Below are 22,003 nucleotides of genomic sequence, written 5' to 3' on the forward strand. Positions count from 1 at the left end.
TCGGTTTTTACTTTTAAAGCTTCAATCTTTAAATCAGCTTCACACCTAATCAGAAGGATTATAATTACTTGTATACCAGCAATGTCTAGTTCTAAAAAGGTGTGAGCAAGCAAAAAATATATTTTAAAGTATTTTTAAATAATAGGGGGAAAAAACATAAAATACCAAACTACAAACAAAAGACTAAAAAACATCTCTTGTTCTTTTTTCCATAAGTTTTCAAAAAAATATATAATAAGGTAATCTATCTTTTTTTATTTGTTAAAATTTGTATAAGGTTTTAGTAGAAGAGTGTTTCGCTAGGAAGATCGAAACGGATTCCATTAATGATAATAATTAATATTATTAAGTCCAGGTCACGATTTCCCACGAGTTATTAAGTCAGTTTTTATTTTATTTTATTTTTCTCCCACGTCACCAGACGGGCTCTGCGTAGCTACATTAGAAAATCCTAAACAATCAATGAAGTTTATTTTTCTTCTCCCGTTTCGGTGACGTCACGTGAGTTACGTCGCATCAACAAACCCACGTGACCCCGCGAAAGAGGAAGTCGGCTCAGAGAGGAAGAATCATGTGAAAACAATCACCGTGACTTTCTCCTTATTTTAGGTTTGTCTGTCCCGGCTGCGGCATGTCCCGCAGGGAGGTCTCCGTGTGCGTGAAGCTGCTCCTTTCCCTGCATGCTGTTGCTCAGTTGCGGGCTGACGGACCGCAGCAGTGGCCTGTTCCCTACAGGTATGCAGTCAGCTCATCATATGACCGATTAGACGGCGGGGAGAAAGAAGTGCGTCTTTGTTTTGCATTCGCTTAAATTTGATGTTAGCTGCAGCAAAAATGCCGAGGCTGGGCTGAGTCACGAATGTAACTTTTGGTGAAAACTTGCTTTAGTTCAGCTGCATTGATTTATTCATCTGTTTTCAACGTGATTCTACTTTGTGTCACTTTAAGGAACTGAGTGAAACTAATGTCTGCTTAAATTGCCTGTATTAGATTAAAGTGTAGAATTTCCAGCAAATAGAATCATAAAACTTTTGCATCAGTAATATTTAGTGTCGTACAATTAAAAAAAAAAAAGATTTTACTCCCCAATACACAACTGGAGCAGAGGTCGTTTCCCAGGGCGGCAACACTAAACAGACAGCTAGAGCATAGTGGGAAGGTTTTAGATCATGTGCTAGAATGACCTAGTCAAAGTCCAGATCTACATACAACTTGAAAATGAATGTTCTCCATCCAGTCTGAGAGAACTTGGGTTAATTTCCAAAAGAGAATTGGCAAAAACTTCAATCTCTAGATGTGCAAACGTTTAGAGACATAACCCAAAAAGACTTTAATGAAAGGAGGTTTCACAAAGTGAAAGATTTTTAATAGTTTAAGATGCTGAAATATGTTTCCTCTTTATTCCTAGGTAATCACCACTTTGTTTTGGCTTATCACACAAAAATACAAATTCTACAAGTTGAATTTTGTGGTCTTATTATGTCAAAGCACAACAAGCTAGCAAAAAAATTGAATTGGTATGGTAATTAAAATTTTTAGAGCTGACTTTTTTATTTAGAAACCTTGAGATCATTTACAGAAGGAGATCTAAAACTGTGACATTGTTAGCCCCTGAAAGTGTGTAAAAAAAAAATCTCATTTCATTTGAAGTTTGCTTATTATTTTGGTAGCTGTAGAGGTTGCTGTTAAATGGATCCAAAGTGATGTGATTATGACTCTCCGTTCCTCATTCCTTCTGTTCTCATCAGGCGCTTTGACCAGCGACCATCTGCGGACTCGTACTGCGAAGCTCTCTACCCCTTCTGCCCCACTGGAGACCGCGATGGACGCTTTCCCTCCATACGAGACAGCGACGTCATCTCTGTCTACCGGCTGCAGACGCCTGTGTGGGAGTTCAAATACGGAGATGCGCTGGGGAAGTTTGTAAGTGCGTCGATCTTTGATATTTCTATTTCAGATATTTCTCTCTGCAGCTTTCAGTTGATGTAACGTCTGAATTGGCACAAAAGAACTCTGTATTTCACTCTCGTACTTTCGAAATGATCCGAAATAGCAGCATTGTGGAAGCTGAGGTGCAGCTGTGTTTGACAGTATTAAAAGAAACGCAGCTGCACAACTTTCCTCCCCCGTGTCTTCTCAAGCCAAAGTTTCCGTGTTGCGTCTTTCAGCACATCATGCACGATGCCATCGGCTTCAGCAGCCTGAAGACTGGGGCCAACTACACCATGGAGTGGTACGAGCTTTTCCAGCTGGGCAACTGCACGTTTCCTCAACTCCGGCCGGAGATGTTCGCCCCCTTCTGGTGCAACCAGGGAGCTGCCTGCTTCTTCGAAGGCATCGATGACCTGCACTGGTCGCAGAACGGGACCCTGGAGAAAATAGGAGAAGTGACAGGTGATATTTTACGACTTTGTTTGTGGAAAGACCTGTTGGCGATCTGCGTTTGTGACTGTCCCAAGGCTGCAGCTGCACCTCCCATCGGCCAGAAATAAATGCAGTTCTTAGAAAGAAAAAAAAAAAGGTTACAGACAGATCTCTTCGGTTTTTGCTTTTCAATCGATCGTAAACGTGTCAAACGAATATCAAATTTTACATCATATCAAATAAAACCTGAGCAAACTTGAGGTGGTGGTTAATGTTTCACTTTATCACCAAAGGCTTAGAAATGAGAGATGTCAATGACATTGTTTATTACTTGTTTTCAAATTCCTTTTAGATCTGGGTGTGACTGCTGTTTGACACCCGTTAGTCTACTTCATGTTAGAAGAGTTCCATCTATGATGGTTGTGATGACTGAAATTGAATAGAAAATGTGGTAAATCACAGTGAGTTCATTATTTATGTGGGGTAGGTATATATTCACATGTAGATTTCAACGGCCTTTTCTAAAAATATATCTAAATTATTCTTTGAGAACGTAGTTTAGCAATTTACTCAGGTTATCTTTGTCTGATATTAGAATTTGGTTGATAATCTACAGTAAAACACGTGAAGGCAAAAGCAGAAGAAATCTCTAAAGCGGTACACAGTCTTTCACATCGCTGTAACGTCGATGAACATAATAGAGTTCTTCCACCATTATCAGCACTTACTTTTCCTAAATCCTACTTTTTGTCCTGCAGGGAGTCAGTTCAACGCGATGGCCCAGTGGGTCCAGGACGACAACGAGACCGGGATCTACTACGAGACCTGGACCGTTCGCTCTGACCCCAGTCCGAACGCAACGGTGTGGTTCGAGTCGTATGACTGTTCCCAGTTCGTCCATCGCACGTACAGGAAGCTGACCGAGCTGGGAGCCAAGCTGTCCAGCCGCTCGCAGACCAACTACACCAAGATCTATCTGTACAGCGGAGAGCCCAGGTACCTGGGCAACGACAGCGCCATATTTGGGCAGCCGGCGCTGAAAAACCTCGCGACGGACATCCGGCAGTTTTACCACCCGTTCAGGCCGCACCAGTCAATCTTCGACCTCGCTTTCAGCCTCCTGGAGGCTTACAAGGAGGTTGTGCTGGACAAGAGCTTCTACCTGTACTACAACTTTGAGTACTGGCACCTGCCAATGAAACATCCATACGTGCAGATTACGTATGAAGAGGTGCCTTTGCCTTAACAACCAGCGTGTACACTTGAAAATGTTTTTATTTATGTTTTTTAAGTTTAAAATTCATGACTAGTCCTGCCAGCACTTGCTAACTTTCATGCTGAGTTGGTTGTTTTGTTTTAACACAGTAACACTTTCCCTTCTCTGCAGGAAGCAGGCTGGTCTGATTTCACCTTTTAAAATATTTGCTGTGGGTGGGTGGACGATCCTTATCTGACCACTAGGTGGAAACATTGTTTAAACAAAACCTGATCTAACTCGTTTGCTATATTTATAGAGATGCCATAGATGTAAACTTTCATGCCTCACAGACAGACAAATAAAAAAAAAGTTAAAAGATCTGATTTAAACAAAAATGGCCTGAGTTACATCTGACGTACCAGGAATACCTGATGAAAATGTGCTGAAGTCCTTAAAAGAAATCTACTTCTAAGATTTATTCCAACCAACATTTTGCAAGTATTTTTTGCAACTAGTAGCATTGCTTTGGCATCCATAACAATTTCACATATATATATATATTTTTTCTAAATAACTTTTTATGTTGATGGGCGTGCTGTGGTGGCGTAGTGGTTAGCGCGACCCATATTTGGAGGCCTTGAGTCCTCAACGCGGCCGGCGCTGGTTCGACTCCCGGACCCGGCAACATTTGCCGCATGTCTTCCTCCCCCCTTCCTGTCAGCCTACTTTTGTATAAGGGACACTAGAGCCCACAAAAAGACCCCCTGGAGGGGTGAAAAAAAAACTTATGTTGATCAAATTGTCTAGAAAGTTTTAATTTATAATTCAGATATGAAATAACACAGAAGCTCCTTTCCTCTGTGTTGTTTCAAAATGGGAATGAGGAACATTTACTACAAGGACTACAGTTAAGCATTGATCTAATACCAATAAATATCTTTCAGATATTTAACTAACTTTCATCTTCAGTGTAAATGTACCAAAATCAAAGGTTGAAGTTTTCTTTTTATGTGGCTTTATTCTACTGACTAGGTTTTTGGGTGTGTTGCACATATTTTGTAGGGATGACAGTAATGGTGGAGAGCATTGGAATGAGTCAGTGAGTTAACTGGAGATGACGGCATGAAGGAAATCTTTCAATCCTGCCTGTTGTGGCTTCTTCTTTAAAATTATTGCTAAGCCCAATTATTTTGTTTGGAAACTACAATTGGTCTTTGAAGATTTATTTCATTTCACATTATCAGCACACCGAGTACAAAGACTTTTTTTTTTCTAGTCTGTGAAAAGATGCCTTATTGACTTTAACCTGATTAATAAAAAAAATGCTTACAGCCGTGGCTGACATCGTGAACTCTTTGTCCGACGGCCCTCTTGGCTATGCAATGCGACGCTGTGCAACAGCAAAAGAGGAAGTCCATCATGTCAGATGAGGTCATCACATGGACGGTCTGCTCCTTTTTGCCCAATTCACACCTATGATTTGATTTTGCATCAATGCATAACATGAAATGGAAATAAATTATTCTGTGGTAAAAAAAAACAAAACAAAAAAAAACTGACAAAATAATAAAAGATATTTTAGTGTATGAATAATAAATTCACAAGTGGGTAGTATTTTGTCTTCGGCCAGAGTCACTGTTGGAAATGTCTAAATACAAGGTGCAACAAGTACATTCACAATTGTTTATTTCTGGAGAAGATCACAAGTCCCAAACAACACCTTTAAATTAAAGACAAGTGACCAGTAAAGCAAAGTAGACAAAGTATTTATTTTCCATAATCACTTGCCGTACAGAAGCACAAATAATAATAATAAAAAAACAACAAAAAAAACAGCATTAACTTAAAGTATTAAAGTTTAGGAAAACGTAACAAGAGTTACGTTATCTAAACTTTAACTAGAGTACTCTCTAAACAAAACGGAGATCAAAACATTTTCCGACGGTCGGTACTTAAAAATGCAAGATAAATAATTTCCCCTCGAAAAGAGTCACTTGTTCAGCTGAATATTCAGATGAAGGCGACAGTAAAAATCGAATGTTCTGGTTTCTTTAACTGAAGTAAAATCACAGCCCTAAATCCAAAAATAATCAGGTGATATGTTACTGTATCGATGACATGAACACAGACGGTACAGCTACCTACTTCAATGAGACTTGATACTAAAAGAGTCTAATAATGACTTGAAATGTCTCCTTTTTAGTCTAAATATTGCCAAAAGTATTCATTTGTGGACCCAAGATCAAATTCCTAGGGTTTAATATGATGCAAGGCAACTTTTGAAACTAACAGCTTCAACTCATTTAGGTACGCTTTCCAGGTCTAGAAAAAGAAAAATCTTAGAGGCACTAACATTCTTTCAGAAGAACATTTGTGAGGTCAGACACTAATGTTGGACGTGTAAATTTGACTCACAATTTTCATTGAGGTGACCACTCAGGCTGAAATCAGGATTTCGTTTATTCCACACCAAAAATATCTCATCCAGAGGTTTATGAATCTGGTGCGAAAGTAAACTGGTGCTGAGTTTGGAGGAGTAAACAAATACTTTTGGCAATATAATGGAGTTCCTTTTTGTTTTGTTTAAAAAAAAAACAAACACATTAACAAGATCTAGTGACCACAGCAGAAGAGAGAGACCACCACTCAATTCCTTACATTTTTTTAAGGACTTAAGTATTGTGAAAACCGTCATAGTGAACTTGAGGACCACCTGTCTGCAACGATACCACGATGACAACAAGAAGTATAAAACATAAACAATGATCTTGTTGCTGATCTACATTCAATACTAACTCACAAATTAAGTTCAGCGTAATAATTAAACAATAAAGCGTAACTTCTCGAGGGTCTATCTGAAAAAGAAAAAAAAAAGGCAACTACTTCAGCTTAATTCGGACTCCGGTATTACCAAAGACAAAGAGCTGCTGGTTGAGCAAACGTTGAACCCGACAGGGTGAAATAAAGAAATAGGTACATTTCTATTCAAAATAATCAAACACACAGCGTTTTATATACAAGTGAATTTGACTTCCTTCTTAAAGGAAAAAAATTTTTAAAAATACGTTCCACTCATCTGACTTGCCACATCTCTTCTGACTGTAAAGGATGAACGTGGGAGACAGCAGCAGACTTATTTGCAAAGAATAACTCTGCTGCTCCTGTTTGATGCTATTAAAGAAAACATCAGTAATAAGAGGGTGGCTGGTATGCGAGACTGACAGGATGTAGAGCTTTACCAGGCAAATTGCAGAAGGTAAAAACTGAAACCTGAGAGACAATAAAAAACAATTTTAAAAAAAAGGGTTGAGCTCTGCGTTCCCAACGTGCATTTAGCAGCAACAGCTGCAGACTATTATATTGCTGATTCCAAAGTAAACTGAGTGCAAAGAGCGGAGGCACACCGAAGTGCACCGACACTTCTGGACGCAATCAGGATTTACACAATACTTGTAAATGACTAGAATGCTTGTATGAATGCTTGTAAAAGCATATAACCTCGGCTTTTTCACACTGTCCGACTGTGAGCATCATCTTTTACAAATAAAAATCTGAGAAGTGTGGCGTCTGCTTCTACTGTTACTCCAATGCCCCTAAATAAAACCAATAACCTTTATAAGTCACCTGATTACTAAACGGAATCCACCTTTGTGCAATGCAGGTGCAAGTTTTTAAATATCGACTCAGGGAGGCGGAATATAAATGCGCGCCACACTGTTCAGATTTCTGAATTTTAAAACAAAGCAGCTTGTATCTTTTACCTGTGAATTTAAACGTTACTTTGTGTTGTTCTGTCTCAATAAAACTTAATGTGACAAAATTTGGAAAAGCTCAAGGGCTACGCGCTTTTTTCATAAGGCACTGTAAATTGATTGCTTCTCTTCTTTCATTATAGCCTCATTATTTTAGCATACGGTATCTGGGTGCTGATTGAGCAGAGCTTCGGTTCAATACAAAAATGCATTATTTGGCCGTGAAGACTCGGTTCGGCCCAGCTGTCATTTGGTTTCCATGTAAGGTGCGTAGAAAAAAACTCTCACTGTACAAAAAACCTTCTTTCACCAACACAAGAAAAATAATTAGTGTCTCAAATATACAGAGTGTGTGATGAAATACAATTCAGGTACGTTACTGAACACTGTACACCTTCACGTCACAAATATCTACCGTATTTACACGTTGCTCTCTGGCCAACGTCGGACATCTGCAACAAGACGTTTTGTGATTCATGAAGTGCAAAGAGAAAAAAAAAAACAAGGCTCCCGCTGCTGCTGTTAAAAGCGTTAAAAAACTTCTTCGGCCTCGTCTGAAAGGACAAAAATCCCCATCTGTTGCTTTCTTTGCATTTCCACTAATTCAGAAACCTCAAAAGCTGCTTTGTTTCAGAGCACAGGTCGTCTAAAAAGAGCGCAGTATGTAGGCCGAGTGGTAGCGTGACGACATGCAACGATGCAACTAACCGGATTTCCTGCAAAACGTCTGACGTGTAAAAACACACCTGAGCCTGTGCTTGCAGACGCACAAGGACTGACATCTTCCCTGATGCACAAGGTGGGAAAATGTCCACATCAGGGCTGCAGCTAACGACTATTTTAGTAATCGATTAATCAATTATTCTGACAATTAATCAGATAAAAAATACACAAATTCTCCACATTTATCATTTAACCCCTAAAGCTTTTTTTTGTACAATATTAGAAATACATTACAAGTTGCAAATAGACAAATAATTAAATTCATTTTTAATTAAGAAAATAAACATTTTATTGCCTAAAATACAATACCGTAGCATTCCTTTTGTAAATCTGAACCGGGTGAAGATAAAACTATACCACTTGAGGAGTTTTGGCTGAAGCATATCTACAGAAAAATATGTTTTTATTTTAAATGCAAAATGTATATTTTTTTTTTACATACTTGGTTTAATTAACCGCTCTGAATACGTTGGTCTTTTTTAGAACCTGTGTACTCCGGTTAATCGATCACTATATTAGTGGACAATTATTTCAGTAATCAATTAATCACGATTAATCGTTTCAACCCTAGTCCTTTTAACTCGGCATGTTGTCGTTGCTCTTGCTGCTGCTCTGAGTTTCACTCCAGAGTCGATTTCAGGCTCTCAGACAGAATCACATGACATCCCCGTTTTTTTTTTTACTCCAAACAGACGCTCAGAGAAGTTTTGCTCGTCAAGTTGGCACCTAGCAGTTCACTACAGCGGAGCGGCTTTTCAGCTCAAAACAGCCCCCTACCAAGTCGGCATCATGTCCGGGAACCAGACTCGGCCCAGATGTTTGGACACCTCCCAGTGAATCTCGTCCAGGGAGTATTTGTGATCCGGGATCAGCACCTCCTCCATGATGGACAGCTGGGACAGCCTCCTGCCGCACATTTTCACAAACTCCACGAACGCGCTGCAGGACACCTCGCACTCCCCCAGGCCAATGGCGGACAGCTGCGTGCAGTGCTTGGCGATGCGGATCAGCTCCTCGTCGAGCGGCCGCAGCCCGTTGGCGCACACGACCAGCTCCACCAGGCGGGGGCAGTGGAGGCCCACGCGGCCAAGGACCTCCTTGCTGACGGAGCGACCAAAGTAGAGGTGCGTGATGGGGATCTCGTCGTTGAAGAAGGGACCGAACTCGTCCTCGTAGAGGAAGAAGTACATGACCAGATTGAATTTGGGGGAGTGGCGCACCATGGCGTCCCAGCTGCTCTTCTTGATGGTGTGGAAGTGCTGGCCCGGGTTCTCGCTCACCACGTCGATGCGCAGGTGCTCCAGATGGACGTGTTTCTCCGAAGAGAGCGCCAGCAGGAGTTCGTCGCTAAGGAGGTGGTAGTTGAGCGCCAGCTCTCTCAGCCCGTGACACTGGTCCGCCACGCACAGGATCCCTGCAAGCACAGACCAGATTCTTTATTTTTAATCCCGCCGATTGTTCTGGCCTGGTTTTAAGTTCATGTCAAGAACAAAACGGCTCATTGTGTTTGGCAGGAAAGCTGTGGGTTGAATCAACAGAGCATCGAAAACCCTTCCAGGAAAAAGTATGTCACAGCAAGAAACCACAGAACAAGTCCCTTCATAATTACCGCCACAGTATGAAGTCGCGTTAGAGAAGAAAAGTCTAAATCATTAGAACGCCGCTAACTCGAAGCTTCAAAGGTCGGGTACATTTAAATGTTTCTGTCACGTTACAACTGCAAACGTCAATGTTTTTTTATTGGGATTTTATGTTTCAGACTAATTTTAAGTTTTTTTTTCCACAAATACAAATATCATTTGTTTCAATATCATATATTAAATACTTTTTCAAATGAGATTGTTGCTCATTTTTGGTTGTAATATAGCTCCAGCTCTGTCAGAATGGCTCAAGAGTTTCTGTTAACATCAAAATTTAAGACTCCCTGCAGTTGGATGTTGACTGGACGGATCTAACTCATAACTACGCTTTGATCTAAAGCGCTTGTATTGGAGCTCTCTGTGTTTTGGGTTGTTGTCCGGACAGAAGATTTACCTCCACCCACTACTGCCCTATAATTAGCACCATCCCTTTTCCCATCCATATAAAACCATCATCATAACGAAGCCAACACCATGATTCACCACGGCGAGGATGTTTCTGGGAGGATTTTCAGTGTTGGGTTTTATTACAGCAAAGAAAACTGGCAAATAAAGTTTAATTGTGTTTCCGTTTCCACATGTTTGCCAAGTCCCCTACCTGCCTGTTGCTAACTGGACTTATTATGGCTTTCTTCTAGCAATCGCACTTTTTAATTAAGGCCAGATTTGTGGAATGTGTGACTAACAGACGTGCCGCTCCTCTGTAAAGTTTACTCACACTTTCTTTGAGGCCCTTCACATTCCAGCTGTATTTGCGATGGGAATAAATTATACGACGGTAGTCTCTGTTTACTAATCAGGTGACTCGAGAGGCAACTGGTTGCACTAAATAAAGGAACCCAAAACAAGGCTGTAATTTTCAGATTTTTATTTGTAAAACAAATCAGAAACCTCTAGTCGTTTAGTTAACAATTTGCAACGCTACACTACACCACTTTGTGCTTTTCCCTTGCATACAATCCCAATAAAATACTTGAAAGTTAGTGGCTGTGATGTGAACAAAAAAAGAGAACAATATCTCTTGATGACAATGTACCTGCAGGGGACACATGAGGGCAGCTGCTCATCTTCAGCAGCTTTAGGGTGTCGCTGTTGTTGGCCACCAACACCTTCAACGATGGATCATCCACCGGCGTGTCGTCGATCTTCAGCGAGGACAGCGACTTGGAGTTGACGAACACCACCGTCAGCGCTGAGATGAAGTGAGACTGAGGAAGGAAAAATGTGGTCATTCCTCTGGATTTTCCTCAAACTTAATGTAGTTCTTACTACACAGAGTTCAATAATTCAGCTCTAAAGAAGAAACAGTGATGAGGCTCCATTACTGCTGAAGTAACTGGATTCGTTTTCATACGATACGCAATCAACACCGATTACAGTGTGAACGTTAATATCTACTCGTGATGACAGGAAAATGTGACAGAATCTGACTCTATGAACACGACTATGCTGGTGAAGTGTTTCAAAACCAACATCAGTAAAAGTTTTCCAGATCAATCCCAGCGCAGCACAGAAAATGACAAAGCTGTGTCAAAAAGTAGAAAACAGATTAATCAAAAGGTAACATTAATAAACAATAACAAACAAAATCAAAAAGAAAAACAAAACTCCGAGTTTAAAATGTATAGAATAAAGATAATGACTCAAATAAAAAAAATTCTATTTTAACAATAACTCAAGCCTTACAAAAGAGTGAAGTTCATAATTTCTTTTAAAAAAATAGAAAAAAATAAAAAATGTTAATTTTTTGTGCCCAAAAGTGCTGAGAAACCTTCAGGCTTAAATTCAGTCAGCATTAAGGGATTGTTCAAGGGTTCAGAAAGAGATCACTGTGCACAGAGGAGAACTAAATAGTGGTTTACTAAATAACATCATGTTCTGTTTTTGAGGCCAAATAACAAAATTCTGACCTTGTTAATGTGTGAGATAGACTCTACTTTCTAACCTTATCTGTGGGTGGGAATACTGAAAACACTATCTTGTCAGCAAGTGAGTAAGAGAATTAAATGTGTCAAAGGTTCAAGATAAACTGGCTGGAAACCTCATCTTTTTCTTGGCTAATACGGAGAAAGGAAATTCTTGTTAAGTGTTGATTATACCTTGGGAACCTCCATGAAACTGGGCCTAGCTGTAGAGATGAGCCCCAAGGTCTTCAAGGAGCAATTCACCAGCTGCGACAGAATGTCACATGCTGCCTCTGCAGACTCTGTGCTACTGTCCACCTGATGAGAACAAACAAAGACTGGCTATCATTTCAGGAGGACAAAAACGACATTTTTCACGTCAACATTTAGCAATAGCAATAAAATCAGACAGACTCAACAGGGATTGGATTTTTACCTTAAAGCTGACGTACTGGAGGTGGTTGGAGTGCCTCTTGATGATCTGCTTGATGAGGTCCGGGTGCGTGGCTTTCAGGTACGAGCTTGCTGGCTGATTGAGCTCGAACTCAAAGCACCTCCACAGCTCGGGCATGTGGAAAGCTTCGTTCCAACCGCGGCACACCTGCGAGGCGTAGGCCCGGTCCAGCAGCGGAAGGTACTGGAAGATGTGCAGCAGGATCTCCTGAGGCAGCAGCGACCAGTCACACAGCGGAGACTCACCCGCTGCCTTGGCCTCCGACTCCTCGCTTATCTCCGTGCGGAGCTTTTTGCAGGCCTCTGGCGGACTTTCACCGCCGCTTGCCTCCTCTCCTCCTTTGATCCGTTTCATCCTGAAACATAAACACATGCTGCTTAAGCCCAGTATATAAACTCAAAAAAAAATATTTAAATGTATATAGATTATAAATAGAAGCGGCAGGAAGTTATTTGCTTAATGGTACATGTTTGACATTTCTGGATGCTGACAATAAGCTAGGTCCATTACTGAGTCATTAGAGTTTTCTTAATTTTTTCTCATGCATTACTGTATATGTATAAAGCACAAACATAATACCAGTGTCCTTATAATGACTAAACCACTGTTGTATTTACGTTTGCAATAAATTTCATGAGTCATCAATTTCGGAACAGGATTGTTTTTCTTTTCTTTATTATTCTAAGAGTTTGGTGGATGATCCTTTAATATTAAACTGTAACGCCCTCAACCAGTCATCAAATAATCTGCTTTGAATAGATTTTATGTCAGTTCAAAAACTCATGTTTTCTTTGGCTCCTTTCTAATGTTGTATTCAGCAGCAATAAATCTGACTTTGTTTACATTTTCTACACATAACAATTAGATCAATTTCACACAGCTACCATCAATTACCGGTTTGTAGATCAACAGTCACAGGTAGAGCTGTACGGAACATAATAAACCCGAGTGATAAAGAGAAAAGATGCTAGCATTTTTTTTTCTGACTGCTAAACCAACGTGACCATGACAATGTGACGTCACGTTTTCAACAGAAAACGTGAGAAACGTGACAAAGACTATAAATATGACACTGCAGATAACGCATGTAACGCCAGCTTTAGGTTTGAATTTGTATCACATGAAGACAAAACTTGTCATGTAAAATGGTCTACGGCGTTTTCCTGTAATTCGCAACAGCGTCAATGAATGTAGCTGTTAGCTAACTTTACATTAGCTTGTTTTAAATTCACTCTAACAGCTTTTCAATACAAGTTAGCTACACGCACCTCCCTGTAACGCATTGTACGTGTCGTGAATAGTGCTTTGTCGATAAGGTGACATCTACTAGTGAAGCTCCAGTTCAGCCGAGAATCATCCTACCTTGTTGTTTACACGCACAGCTAGCTCAGTAGCTGGACGAAGGGAAATCCGAAAGCCGACTTCACTCTTCAACCCGGGCCCACGAAGGAAAAACTCATCCGCGACAGCCAGATAACTCGCATCGGAACCCAATTACCGAGCACACCGACGTCAGAAAATAAGAAACTGCCACCTCCGCTCGGCTGACCTAATTCCCCCTCCTAACCCTGAAATGGCGAAGTGTTTTGACAGCGGCGGTGCTCCACGGGAAACGTAATGCGAAATGGCTGTTGGTAAAGATCGTGCATACTCGCGAGATTACTCACTCTGCTGCACAAACCTGCTATCTCTCCATATAACCCTCGCCTACAGATTTATAAATAGATTTATAAATAAATTTATTTATAAGTAAATGAGCATCAAAACAGTGCGACCCTTCGTTATTATTAGACGAATTCTCTTTCAGGTAGGTTACAGCCTCTTTGTTAGTCATTTTTAACTAGAAAAACAAGATATTAAGTCATGACTGAAAAACAGTAATTTTGACTTTCATTCACTATGTTGAGAAAGACGAGTTTGAAAGTAAATTTTGGCTGTAAAACGTTATTTTTACGGGCAAATTAATATTCTTGGAATCCAACACCATAAATGTTAGATTCAAAGGCATACAGTGATTCTGATTCTGAGATCAAAACTCACTAATTTGAGTTTAAATGTCATCAGGATGAAATTGAAACACAACTTTGACCGTCAAGGTCATAATTGTGTATCAAAATTAGCATCTGTTGAGAGATTTTGTTGTAATTGTAGCTCTCACTGTCGCAATCATCAGTAATAGTTCAAATAAAATCCTGAGATTGTCACTTAGTCTTAATAACTACTTTAAATTCCACAATTATGGATTTAAATCTCCAAATAACTACAGCTCTTGTCATTTTTTTTGTCTGAAGTGATCAACTGTACCATAGTTATGAACATGTTTTAAGCGAATAAAAAAAAACCCCAGTAAACCATGGAGAGTACTGAAAATGCTACCAGAGTGATGCATCTTTCGCTCATTTTTATGAGTTCTTCTGTTTGCATTTAATTTACTTTATCTGGATAATTTAATGAAATCCCTCCTATAAAATTATTTTCTTGCATTCTGCATGGCTTCTGCAAATACATTTGAGTTGTATTTGAAAATACTGAATGAATTTCAGTAACATTTTGCAAAAAATGTAACAATGTTCCTTTTTCTTCAAAAGAACAGGGAAGATTGGAATGAAAATCTAAAGCTTCAAAAAGCGACCTACACATTTTGCTGTGAAAATCCATAATTCACTTTCCACTTATTTTTTTTATTGTGAGTGCACATGTTAGTCAAAGAAAGAAATACACCACTGGAATGCATATTTAATGTCCAGCAGAAACTGTATTTTGGCTTACTAATGAAAAACTGATGACACATTGTATAATTTGTGAAACAGAGAATCTGGTTTATTACCATTCAACTCCATCCACCACAGATATTACAGAGCAGATTCACAAGTGATAAGCTTCTTATTTAACAGCAGCTGCTTCTTATTTTTTTATTTATTTTTTATCCCCCACACTGCTTCTTTGACCCCCAAATCTCTTTGCCACATACTAGTAAAACGCATACAGGTGCACAATTGTATTTGGTGTAAAGACTAGACCCTTGAATCCTTCAGCTGTAACCACTCCTATCAAGACTTTATTTTTTAAATTCTTGTATATAGGTAGGATTTTGATGCTTTTGTTTTTTATTTATTTGAGCTGAAAACAAAATTTACATCCACCATCTTTCAGAGCAAGTGCCAGACTCTCTTTTCCAGACAGCAATCGAAGAGAACCGACACTAAGAAGAGGGAGGGCGAGGACTGGGGGCGGGGGGCTACGACTGTATAAAAATGTACAGTGGTTTTTATTTGACATACATTCCAGATGAAACAGCTGCAAAATAGGAGGCACACCCAGTATTGCACTTCATTAAAAGTTCTGGCTCAAAACAAAACCCAGAATACCAAACAACTGAAGAGAGCAACTTCGGAATACAGCTACTTTGAATAGTATCGCTATATACAAGATTAGATAAATCGTACACTATTTCGATGTTCTTAGCAATATTCTTAACAGTCTTAACAACCAACTCACCTTTTTGTTGTCTGTCAACTCATGATGCACTTGACAGGGGGGGAATACTATACAAGATTACGAAAAAATGTTTACATACAACAATATTTTAAATTTATAGCAAGGAAGCTGGAAATATGGCCCCTTCCTTTGTTTTTTCTTCCCCTCTTTTTAAACTCACGCTCATCCTCAGTTGCGTTTAAGCAAATTTATTTAATCTTCAATGTTACATCGTTACAGTTCAGTGATTGGGAGGTGTGCAACGTCTATAGAAGCCGAGGGATTACAACGGCTGCATGCAAACACGTCACAAGTTATTTTCTTTTTTTTTTCCATTCTTCTTCTTTAAAAAACAAAACAAAACAAAAAAAAAATCTTTTTTTATTATTAAGTTTGCTCTGAATCGAAAGGAGCAACAGCTTGCGCTCGCAGCAGAACCTAGATCCTGATGTTGGTGAAAGAGCAGACCTGACAAACTCGGCGTAGAACGGAAACCTGGTCTGCGGTCCAGAAGACTCAAAGCCAGAGCCGAGCTTCATCGCTGAGTCTCAGCAGCGGCAGCGGCGGCTATAAAAATCACAGTAGACCGACTGGTTTTCAGCGAGTCTCTTAAAGTTTAGAAGGTGTGGGCATTCCTGCACACTCCACAGCCCAGAGCAAACTCTTCGCCCGTCGGAGGGTGGACCACATGCAGGGGGCACTCAGTGCCTTCAAGCTGCTTGCCTTTTGGCCCTGTAACACAGAGATGGCAATTAAACCTTTTCCTTCATTGCTTATTTTATCAATTTCTCTGGAGGCATCACAACAAAAACAGCACTTCGGTATTTTATTATATTTCAACCACAAACATGAATGGATACTTTTCTCACAGTAAAATTCAAGCACTTCTCAAACATTTTCAGGGCAAGTTTTCAACATCACACTTTGGAGATAAAAACAATAAAAATAAACAAAAAATGTTCAAGTCATTATTACATTATATATTTGTGATAGTATTCTATGTTTTACCGCAGGGAAGAAAGGTAAACTAAAATACAGACAAATTTCATATTTGAAATATATCTTGCACACACAAACCATACACCTGATTGGTCAGAGAACAAAATGCTAATTTAACACACAAAAAAGATGTAATTTCAATAATGTTTATTGTATAAGATATATGATTATCAATAAGTCATTAAGTCATTATAAATAAATGATAAATATTAATAATTCAAACAAATCTTGCTTGGACTGGACTGGATTTGAATTTCCTGTCAAAATCAATTGCTTACATACAATATAGAAAGAAAGTCACAAAAAAATGTTCTCTCTACATTTTCTGGAATTTAGAAAATATAAATTATTTTTGTCATTCTAACTTGCCTAAAACAAGAGAAGTTCAGTCTGATTTAACTTCAGACAGTGACAAAAAAGTTTATGTGTCTTTCTATTCGGTGTTTGAAAATATGTGGCTTTAACTGTAAGTAACATTCTCCAAAATTAGGCTTTTAAACAAGCGTTAAATTGCACTTTATTACAATACCAAACACTTTGAAGGACTTTAAGCAAGGATTTCAACCACCTGTACGAACCCTGTTTAGTGAGATTTTAAGTCTGTTCAGAGTGTCAATATTCTCCAATACGAGTCGTTTCTCTGGTTAATGCTCTTGGCTAATTCTGCCTTCACAGAGAGCTTTAAAGAGGAAATGTTTTACACGAAAGCACAAACGTTTCACGGAGGGCAATTAAAAGTCTAACCAAAATGGCAGATCAGGAAAATCAAACATATATTCAAATTTGTTTGTGTAAATATAACAAAAACTAAAAGAAAACACATTTACCACTATTTAAAGACTTTAATTGTTACTATAAGCTAAAATAAGACTCCTGAAACTTTGAGAAAAAGGTAACATCATATTATTGTTTTCGAGAGAAACCATCCAGTCACCTGCAGGACAACGAGGGAGCTCCTCCTTAGGAACGCTGGTCATCCTCTGGAAGTCGTCATGGCAGGCGTTACAGAAGTGTGTGGTTCCAAAGCAGAAGAAGACGGCCACGGAGCAGCAGTAGCGGCATTTATACTCCAGGAAATCTGTGCCGTGTTTGGAGCACATCTGATAAACGCACACGGGAGAGAACATTAGGCGGATTTCTGGCAAAACGCAGAGTTTTTGGAAGCCATTTTCTTGTGCAGCAACCCCCGCCTTAATTGAGATCTTCTATCTAGCATAGATGGGATTCGTTACGGGCATCATTCACTCACCTGTGCCCTGGAGACATCCGAGCATGCTCCACAGATCAGTTCGCTGGGGTCATAGTCATCACCTTGTCCTGCTTCTGCATCACAGCGAGCCTCTCCTCCAAAATATGCCTACAAGAAGGGACACTGTTGATTTTTTTCTCAATCCATGCAAAACATTTGAGTCCAAAAATCAGATTAATGGAAGTCATTTGTGACCTTTTTGCACTTGTAGCAGACGTAGTACGCATATCTGTTCATAGCGAAGCCTGCGGGGTCGTTGTGGAATCGCGCTCCTGGTGTAGTTATCGCCTCGCTCTTGTGTAGCCCCTCGTACTCCAGTCTCATCAGAGCTTTCCTCCTCACGTCCTCATACAGCTCCTTAATGGGGTCGAGGAGGTCTTTGATCACGGAGTGATTGATTTTGTTCTGTAGAGGAAAAAAAAGCACACACACAATAAAACTTCATGAAATCCTTTTTAAATACACCATGTAGAGTCTGAAGATCGCCATGTCTAGAGATGGTAAGATTTTTAGCAAGCTAATCTCAAATATTGTGGAATACCTTGCAAATTGGACACAGCATGAACCCAAACGTAATGCGTGGCCCGAGCCAGCGGTTTTCAAGAACACGTCGAGTGCACTGAAGGTGAAACACGTGAGTGCAGTCCAGCTGGAAGCAGAACCAACAGTTTAATGTTAAGGCGAGCTAATTTAACTCCCAAAACATGATCTATATTTAAAATAAAAATAGAAGCTAAACTCAAAGCTACCTGTACTGCAGGAGCTGCCGAGAGAGCCTCTGTAAAGCAGATCATGCACATATCATCTGCATCCTGTTTCAGGCAGCCGGCGTTCTTATCGCAGCCATGCAGACATGGCAGACAGGTCTCCTCGTTCTTGACTCCTCCACAGGGGTGACCGCAGGGATGAGTTTTACTGCAGGCCAGCTTTGCATATTCCTGAGAGAGCCGACAGGAAAGGAGGTGGTGATGTTTATAAAGTACAATACAATACACAATACATATTTATTGACTCAGCGAGCCAACGGCAATTTAGGGCCATAACGGCTGGTCAGCGGAGGCGCTCACTGTCGCTCTTGTCTGTGTTAACAGCATTCAGAGAATAAAAGAACCTGCGAAAACCACACTGCTTAATTATGAAGTGTGCAACATAACTTTTATGTTACAGGAAGACCATATGTTTGCGATTTCCAATTAACTTGTAAGCTACAAAACTGCTCTGAGCTTGACCTATAATTGTTTAAAACGCTAAATTTGATTTGTACCCAAAAAAAAAAAAAGTTGGCAAAATTTACAAAACAGTCAAAAATGTATCAGTATGTTCTAATTTTTTTGTTTAAGTAGTTTTACATTGAGAAAGTGCGAGAAATTCTTGATCTCTTCCGGGGGGGAAAGGAGGGGGAGGAAAAAGTGCTAACAATGTTTTTTTGTATATGGTATTAAAATAAACTATCTGCATAGTTTGTTTATTGTGGATGATTGAGCTTAGTGAATCCTCCACACCTGACAGTCTGGGTCTGAGCAGACGCTCCCCACTGCAGACAGTTCGGTTCCATTTCTTGTACCACAGAACCTGCAGGCATCTGAGCTGCTGGATGCTGGTTTACCTGCAAAAATATTAAATATGTGAGCGGAAAGAAGACATAAGCCTGAGAATGCAAAGACTGAGAAATTTAATACTTTTTTTTTCTCTTATAATTTTGTTAGTCTTCTGACGTGAGAATGTTAGCGATTCCCATTGTCATGCTCTATGCTAAGTTACCCGTGTGCTCTCTGAACTCCACCATGGCCTTCATCGTTTTTGAATCAGCGAGCGCCATGAGCCAGAAGAGCTTGGTCCTCCCACAACCTTCATGGAGGTCGACCTTTATGGCCTCCTCTTCCTCCTTAAACACCTGAAGAGCAGAAGAACACAAAGCTGAAACCAATGAACTAACAAAATGCCCACCCAGATAGAAATCAGCTGGAACTGGAATTGACTTGGAGAAATATGATGGTGATAAATTAACCTCTTGCAAGCACTATGGACCTGTACTTTGCCATTTTTCATATCAGTGAGAAGTTTAAAATTGAAGTCGGACAAAGCACAGAGATGTAAGAAGCTATATAAGTGAAAAATGTATTTTGCATGACATGTTCAGAAATGTGCAAAATAAATAATTACAGCTTACAGCAGAAGGATTTGTTAAATCTGCTTTGAAAGCTGTTTTTATTTCTTATAAAGTTCTTAAAGAGAAATCTAAAGGGCCAAAACTGGAACCATAAAATTCAACTGGAGATAATAATTTGGCCACAAAACTCATTGCTTCTTAACCTTACCTTATTAGCAGTGACAAAAAACTTACTGATGTTAAAGCAAACTTCCGACACAAACCTGTCTCTGGTGGGAGCGAGTGCGTCGGTGAAGATGGAGGAAGCGGTCGCAGTCGGTGCAGAGGTTGCCGCATATGTTACACAGGATAATAGCTGCTGTCTCGCCGTCATCGTGATTGTCACACATGGGCTGTGGGTGGGGAGAGAAGGGAATAAATGATTACCCTTTTATTCAGCCTCATGCGCTTTATGTTTCACGCCTATTTATAAATCTAACCATCTGCTTCTGCTGTCCGTCTTTTCCCATCCAGCGACCAGAAGAGAGGCGGTCTACGTGATCCTGGTCAAGAACGCACAGTGATGCCAAGGCGAGCCACAGCTGAAGGAAGAGAACGTGAAATACTTACAGCACCGTCAATAAACGACATCTCGAATCACTGATTTGTGCTTCTGAATTGCTTTCTTACCCTTGTTGTTGCTATGCAGCGAACAGGAGACCGATGCTCCTCCTCCATTTTAGTCAACGCTATGATGGTCTCGGCAATTGCGTTTTTGGTCACTCTGGACCAGGCGTCCGACAGGTGGCCCTACAAACAATGTTTTGCAGTGCTTGTGTTACTTTAATCTGTGTAGGTCTGCAACTAACAATTATTTTAGCAATCAGTTATTCTATTGATTAATTTAATAAAATTTAATAAAAAATCTATGCAGCGGTTTTAGCAACCAATCTGAAATGTAAGAAAAAATTAAATACTCACCGCTGCCATATCTTTGACCAGCTTTATGATGATCTCAGCTATCTGCGGAGGCGTGGACCCTTTCATCCACCAGTGGCTCTCACCCCTGCGAATGTAGCTGCGTACAAAAAGAGAGAACAAAAATGTAATCAAACTTACGTCAACAAACCCATCTCTTGAGTCTTCCAAAAACTCCAGCTCACCTGGAGTTGAAGATCATCGGTAGAGTGACGGTTGTGACGCCCTTCCCTGCGACGGTGCCGCCCGTCCCGGCGATGGTGGTGCCTTTGGCTTTCAGCTGCACAGTGAGGGCCTTTGCAATGCAGCCCAGAAACATGTCAAGGATGCACAGCTTGTTCCAGTCGCCTTTCTCTGTGGAGTGGATAATGTCGCTGATGTCTGCCGGGGGAAGAGCCTTAACCCCGATGATGCTGGCGAGGCGGACCGGCGTCACCTCCGGCAGGACACGTCGAAGCAAAGATGTCACCTAAGAAGACAAAGGTCAGGAGGTAAATGTTAATAAAGTATTATACAGGTAATATTTTATCCTATGAACAGTTCATTTGAACCATCAACCGTGAAGTCTTAAAATCTAGTTTCAGCTCCACAATATGGATGGGCAATAAATCGATTTTATACAGTTGTAAAACAAAGTTGAAATAAAATGAGAATGGAGTTTTAATATTACCAGAATAAAGTTGTAATATGAAGTAGTTATTTTATGAGAAATCCAACACGAAGTATAAAAAATTTAAATGAGAAATGTTGAGCATCTTATGAAGTTTTACTTTGATATTAATTTAACACATCAGCATAAAATTATTAGTAGTAGCAGGACTTTGTGCAAACAACTGAATCTATTTTGAAGAAAGGTCAACATATAGTGAGCTGGTCATGGCAGATCTCAATAACTCTAAAAGCTTTTTCTCATTAAAACAACTTCTAGTAAAATTGACTTTTTTCTGATAATATGACTCTATTCTCATTATTAAAAAATGAGCAATAATTTTGTAACTTGGCCCTAATACTCTGTTGTACATGTCACAAAGGGACGATTGATATAAAAGTCACTTTTTGAAAATATTCTCTGTCATTTGTAATTTCTTTTTTAGAAAAAGAGAAAAAAATAAATGATTTAAAATTGGAAATCAGATATTGTGTGAAAAAAGATAATTTATTTTTAAACCATATCAC

At 39.8% G+C, this 22,003-nt stretch overlaps 3 protein-coding genes across 17 annotated transcripts in view; 1 reads left to right on the top strand and 2 right to left on the bottom strand.

The window, feature by feature from the left end:
* Positions 1-514: 514 nt before the first annotated feature.
* Positions 515-3,981, top strand: cln5 (CLN5 lysosomal BMP synthase). The gene is made up of 4 exons (XM_028024447.1): positions 515-735; positions 1,749-1,923; positions 2,169-2,394; positions 3,123-3,981. The coding sequence occupies exons 1-4, from the start codon at positions 632-634 to the stop codon at positions 3,608-3,610; spliced, it is 993 nt and encodes a 330-aa protein (XP_027880248.1). The 5' UTR covers positions 515-631; the 3' UTR covers positions 3,611-3,981.
* Positions 3,982-5,312: 1,331 nt separating this feature from the next.
* On the bottom strand, positions 5,313-13,677 carry fbxl3a (F-box and leucine-rich repeat protein 3a). Of its 2 annotated transcripts, none has more exons than XM_028023012.1 (5): positions 13,398-13,677; positions 12,018-12,390; positions 11,777-11,899; positions 10,714-10,885; positions 5,313-9,451 (listed from the first exon to the last, which is right to left on the bottom strand). In XM_028023012.1, exons 2-5 carry the CDS (start codon positions 12,387-12,389, stop codon positions 8,811-8,813), a joined length of 1,308 nt encoding a protein of 435 aa, XP_027878813.1. In that variant the 5' UTR covers position 12,390; positions 13,398-13,677; the 3' UTR covers positions 5,313-8,810. The 2 variants fall into 2 exon arrangements, with proteins under 2 accessions (XP_027878813.1, XP_027878814.1); XM_028023013.1 differs by lacking the exon at positions 13,398-13,677 and adding an exon at positions 12,930-13,059.
* Positions 13,678-14,830: 1,153 nt separating this feature from the next.
* Positions 14,831-22,003, bottom strand: part of mycbp2 (MYC binding protein 2) — a 70,283-nt gene continuing 63,110 nt past the window's right edge. For all 14 annotated transcript variants that reach the window (XM_028023351.1, XM_028023360.1, XM_028023346.1 and 11 more), the window contains 13 exons: positions 21,013-21,296; positions 20,831-20,927; positions 20,540-20,659; positions 20,350-20,451; positions 20,134-20,262; positions 19,522-19,654; positions 19,263-19,366; positions 18,510-18,698; positions 18,302-18,409; positions 17,956-18,165; positions 17,761-17,868; positions 17,446-17,611; positions 14,831-16,244 (listed from right to left, as the gene is read on the bottom strand). In XM_028023351.1, the coding sequence (XP_027879152.1) occupies positions 16,129-16,244; positions 17,446-17,611; positions 17,761-17,868; positions 17,956-18,165; positions 18,302-18,409; positions 18,510-18,698; positions 19,263-19,366; positions 19,522-19,654; positions 20,134-20,262; positions 20,350-20,451; positions 20,540-20,659; positions 20,831-20,927; positions 21,013-21,296 (1,866 nt within the window). In that variant the 3' untranslated portion in view covers positions 14,831-16,128. The remainder of the gene's footprint in view (positions 16,245-17,445; positions 17,612-17,760; positions 17,869-17,955; positions 18,166-18,301; positions 18,410-18,509; positions 18,699-19,262; positions 19,367-19,521; positions 19,655-20,133; positions 20,263-20,349; positions 20,452-20,539; positions 20,660-20,830; positions 20,928-21,012; positions 21,297-22,003) is intronic.

This window comes from Xiphophorus couchianus, chromosome 7, assembly GCF_001444195.1.
Source record: "Xiphophorus couchianus chromosome 7, X_couchianus-1.0, whole genome shotgun sequence".
NCBI classification, from domain to species: Eukaryota; Metazoa; Chordata; class Actinopteri; order Cyprinodontiformes; family Poeciliidae; genus Xiphophorus; species Xiphophorus couchianus.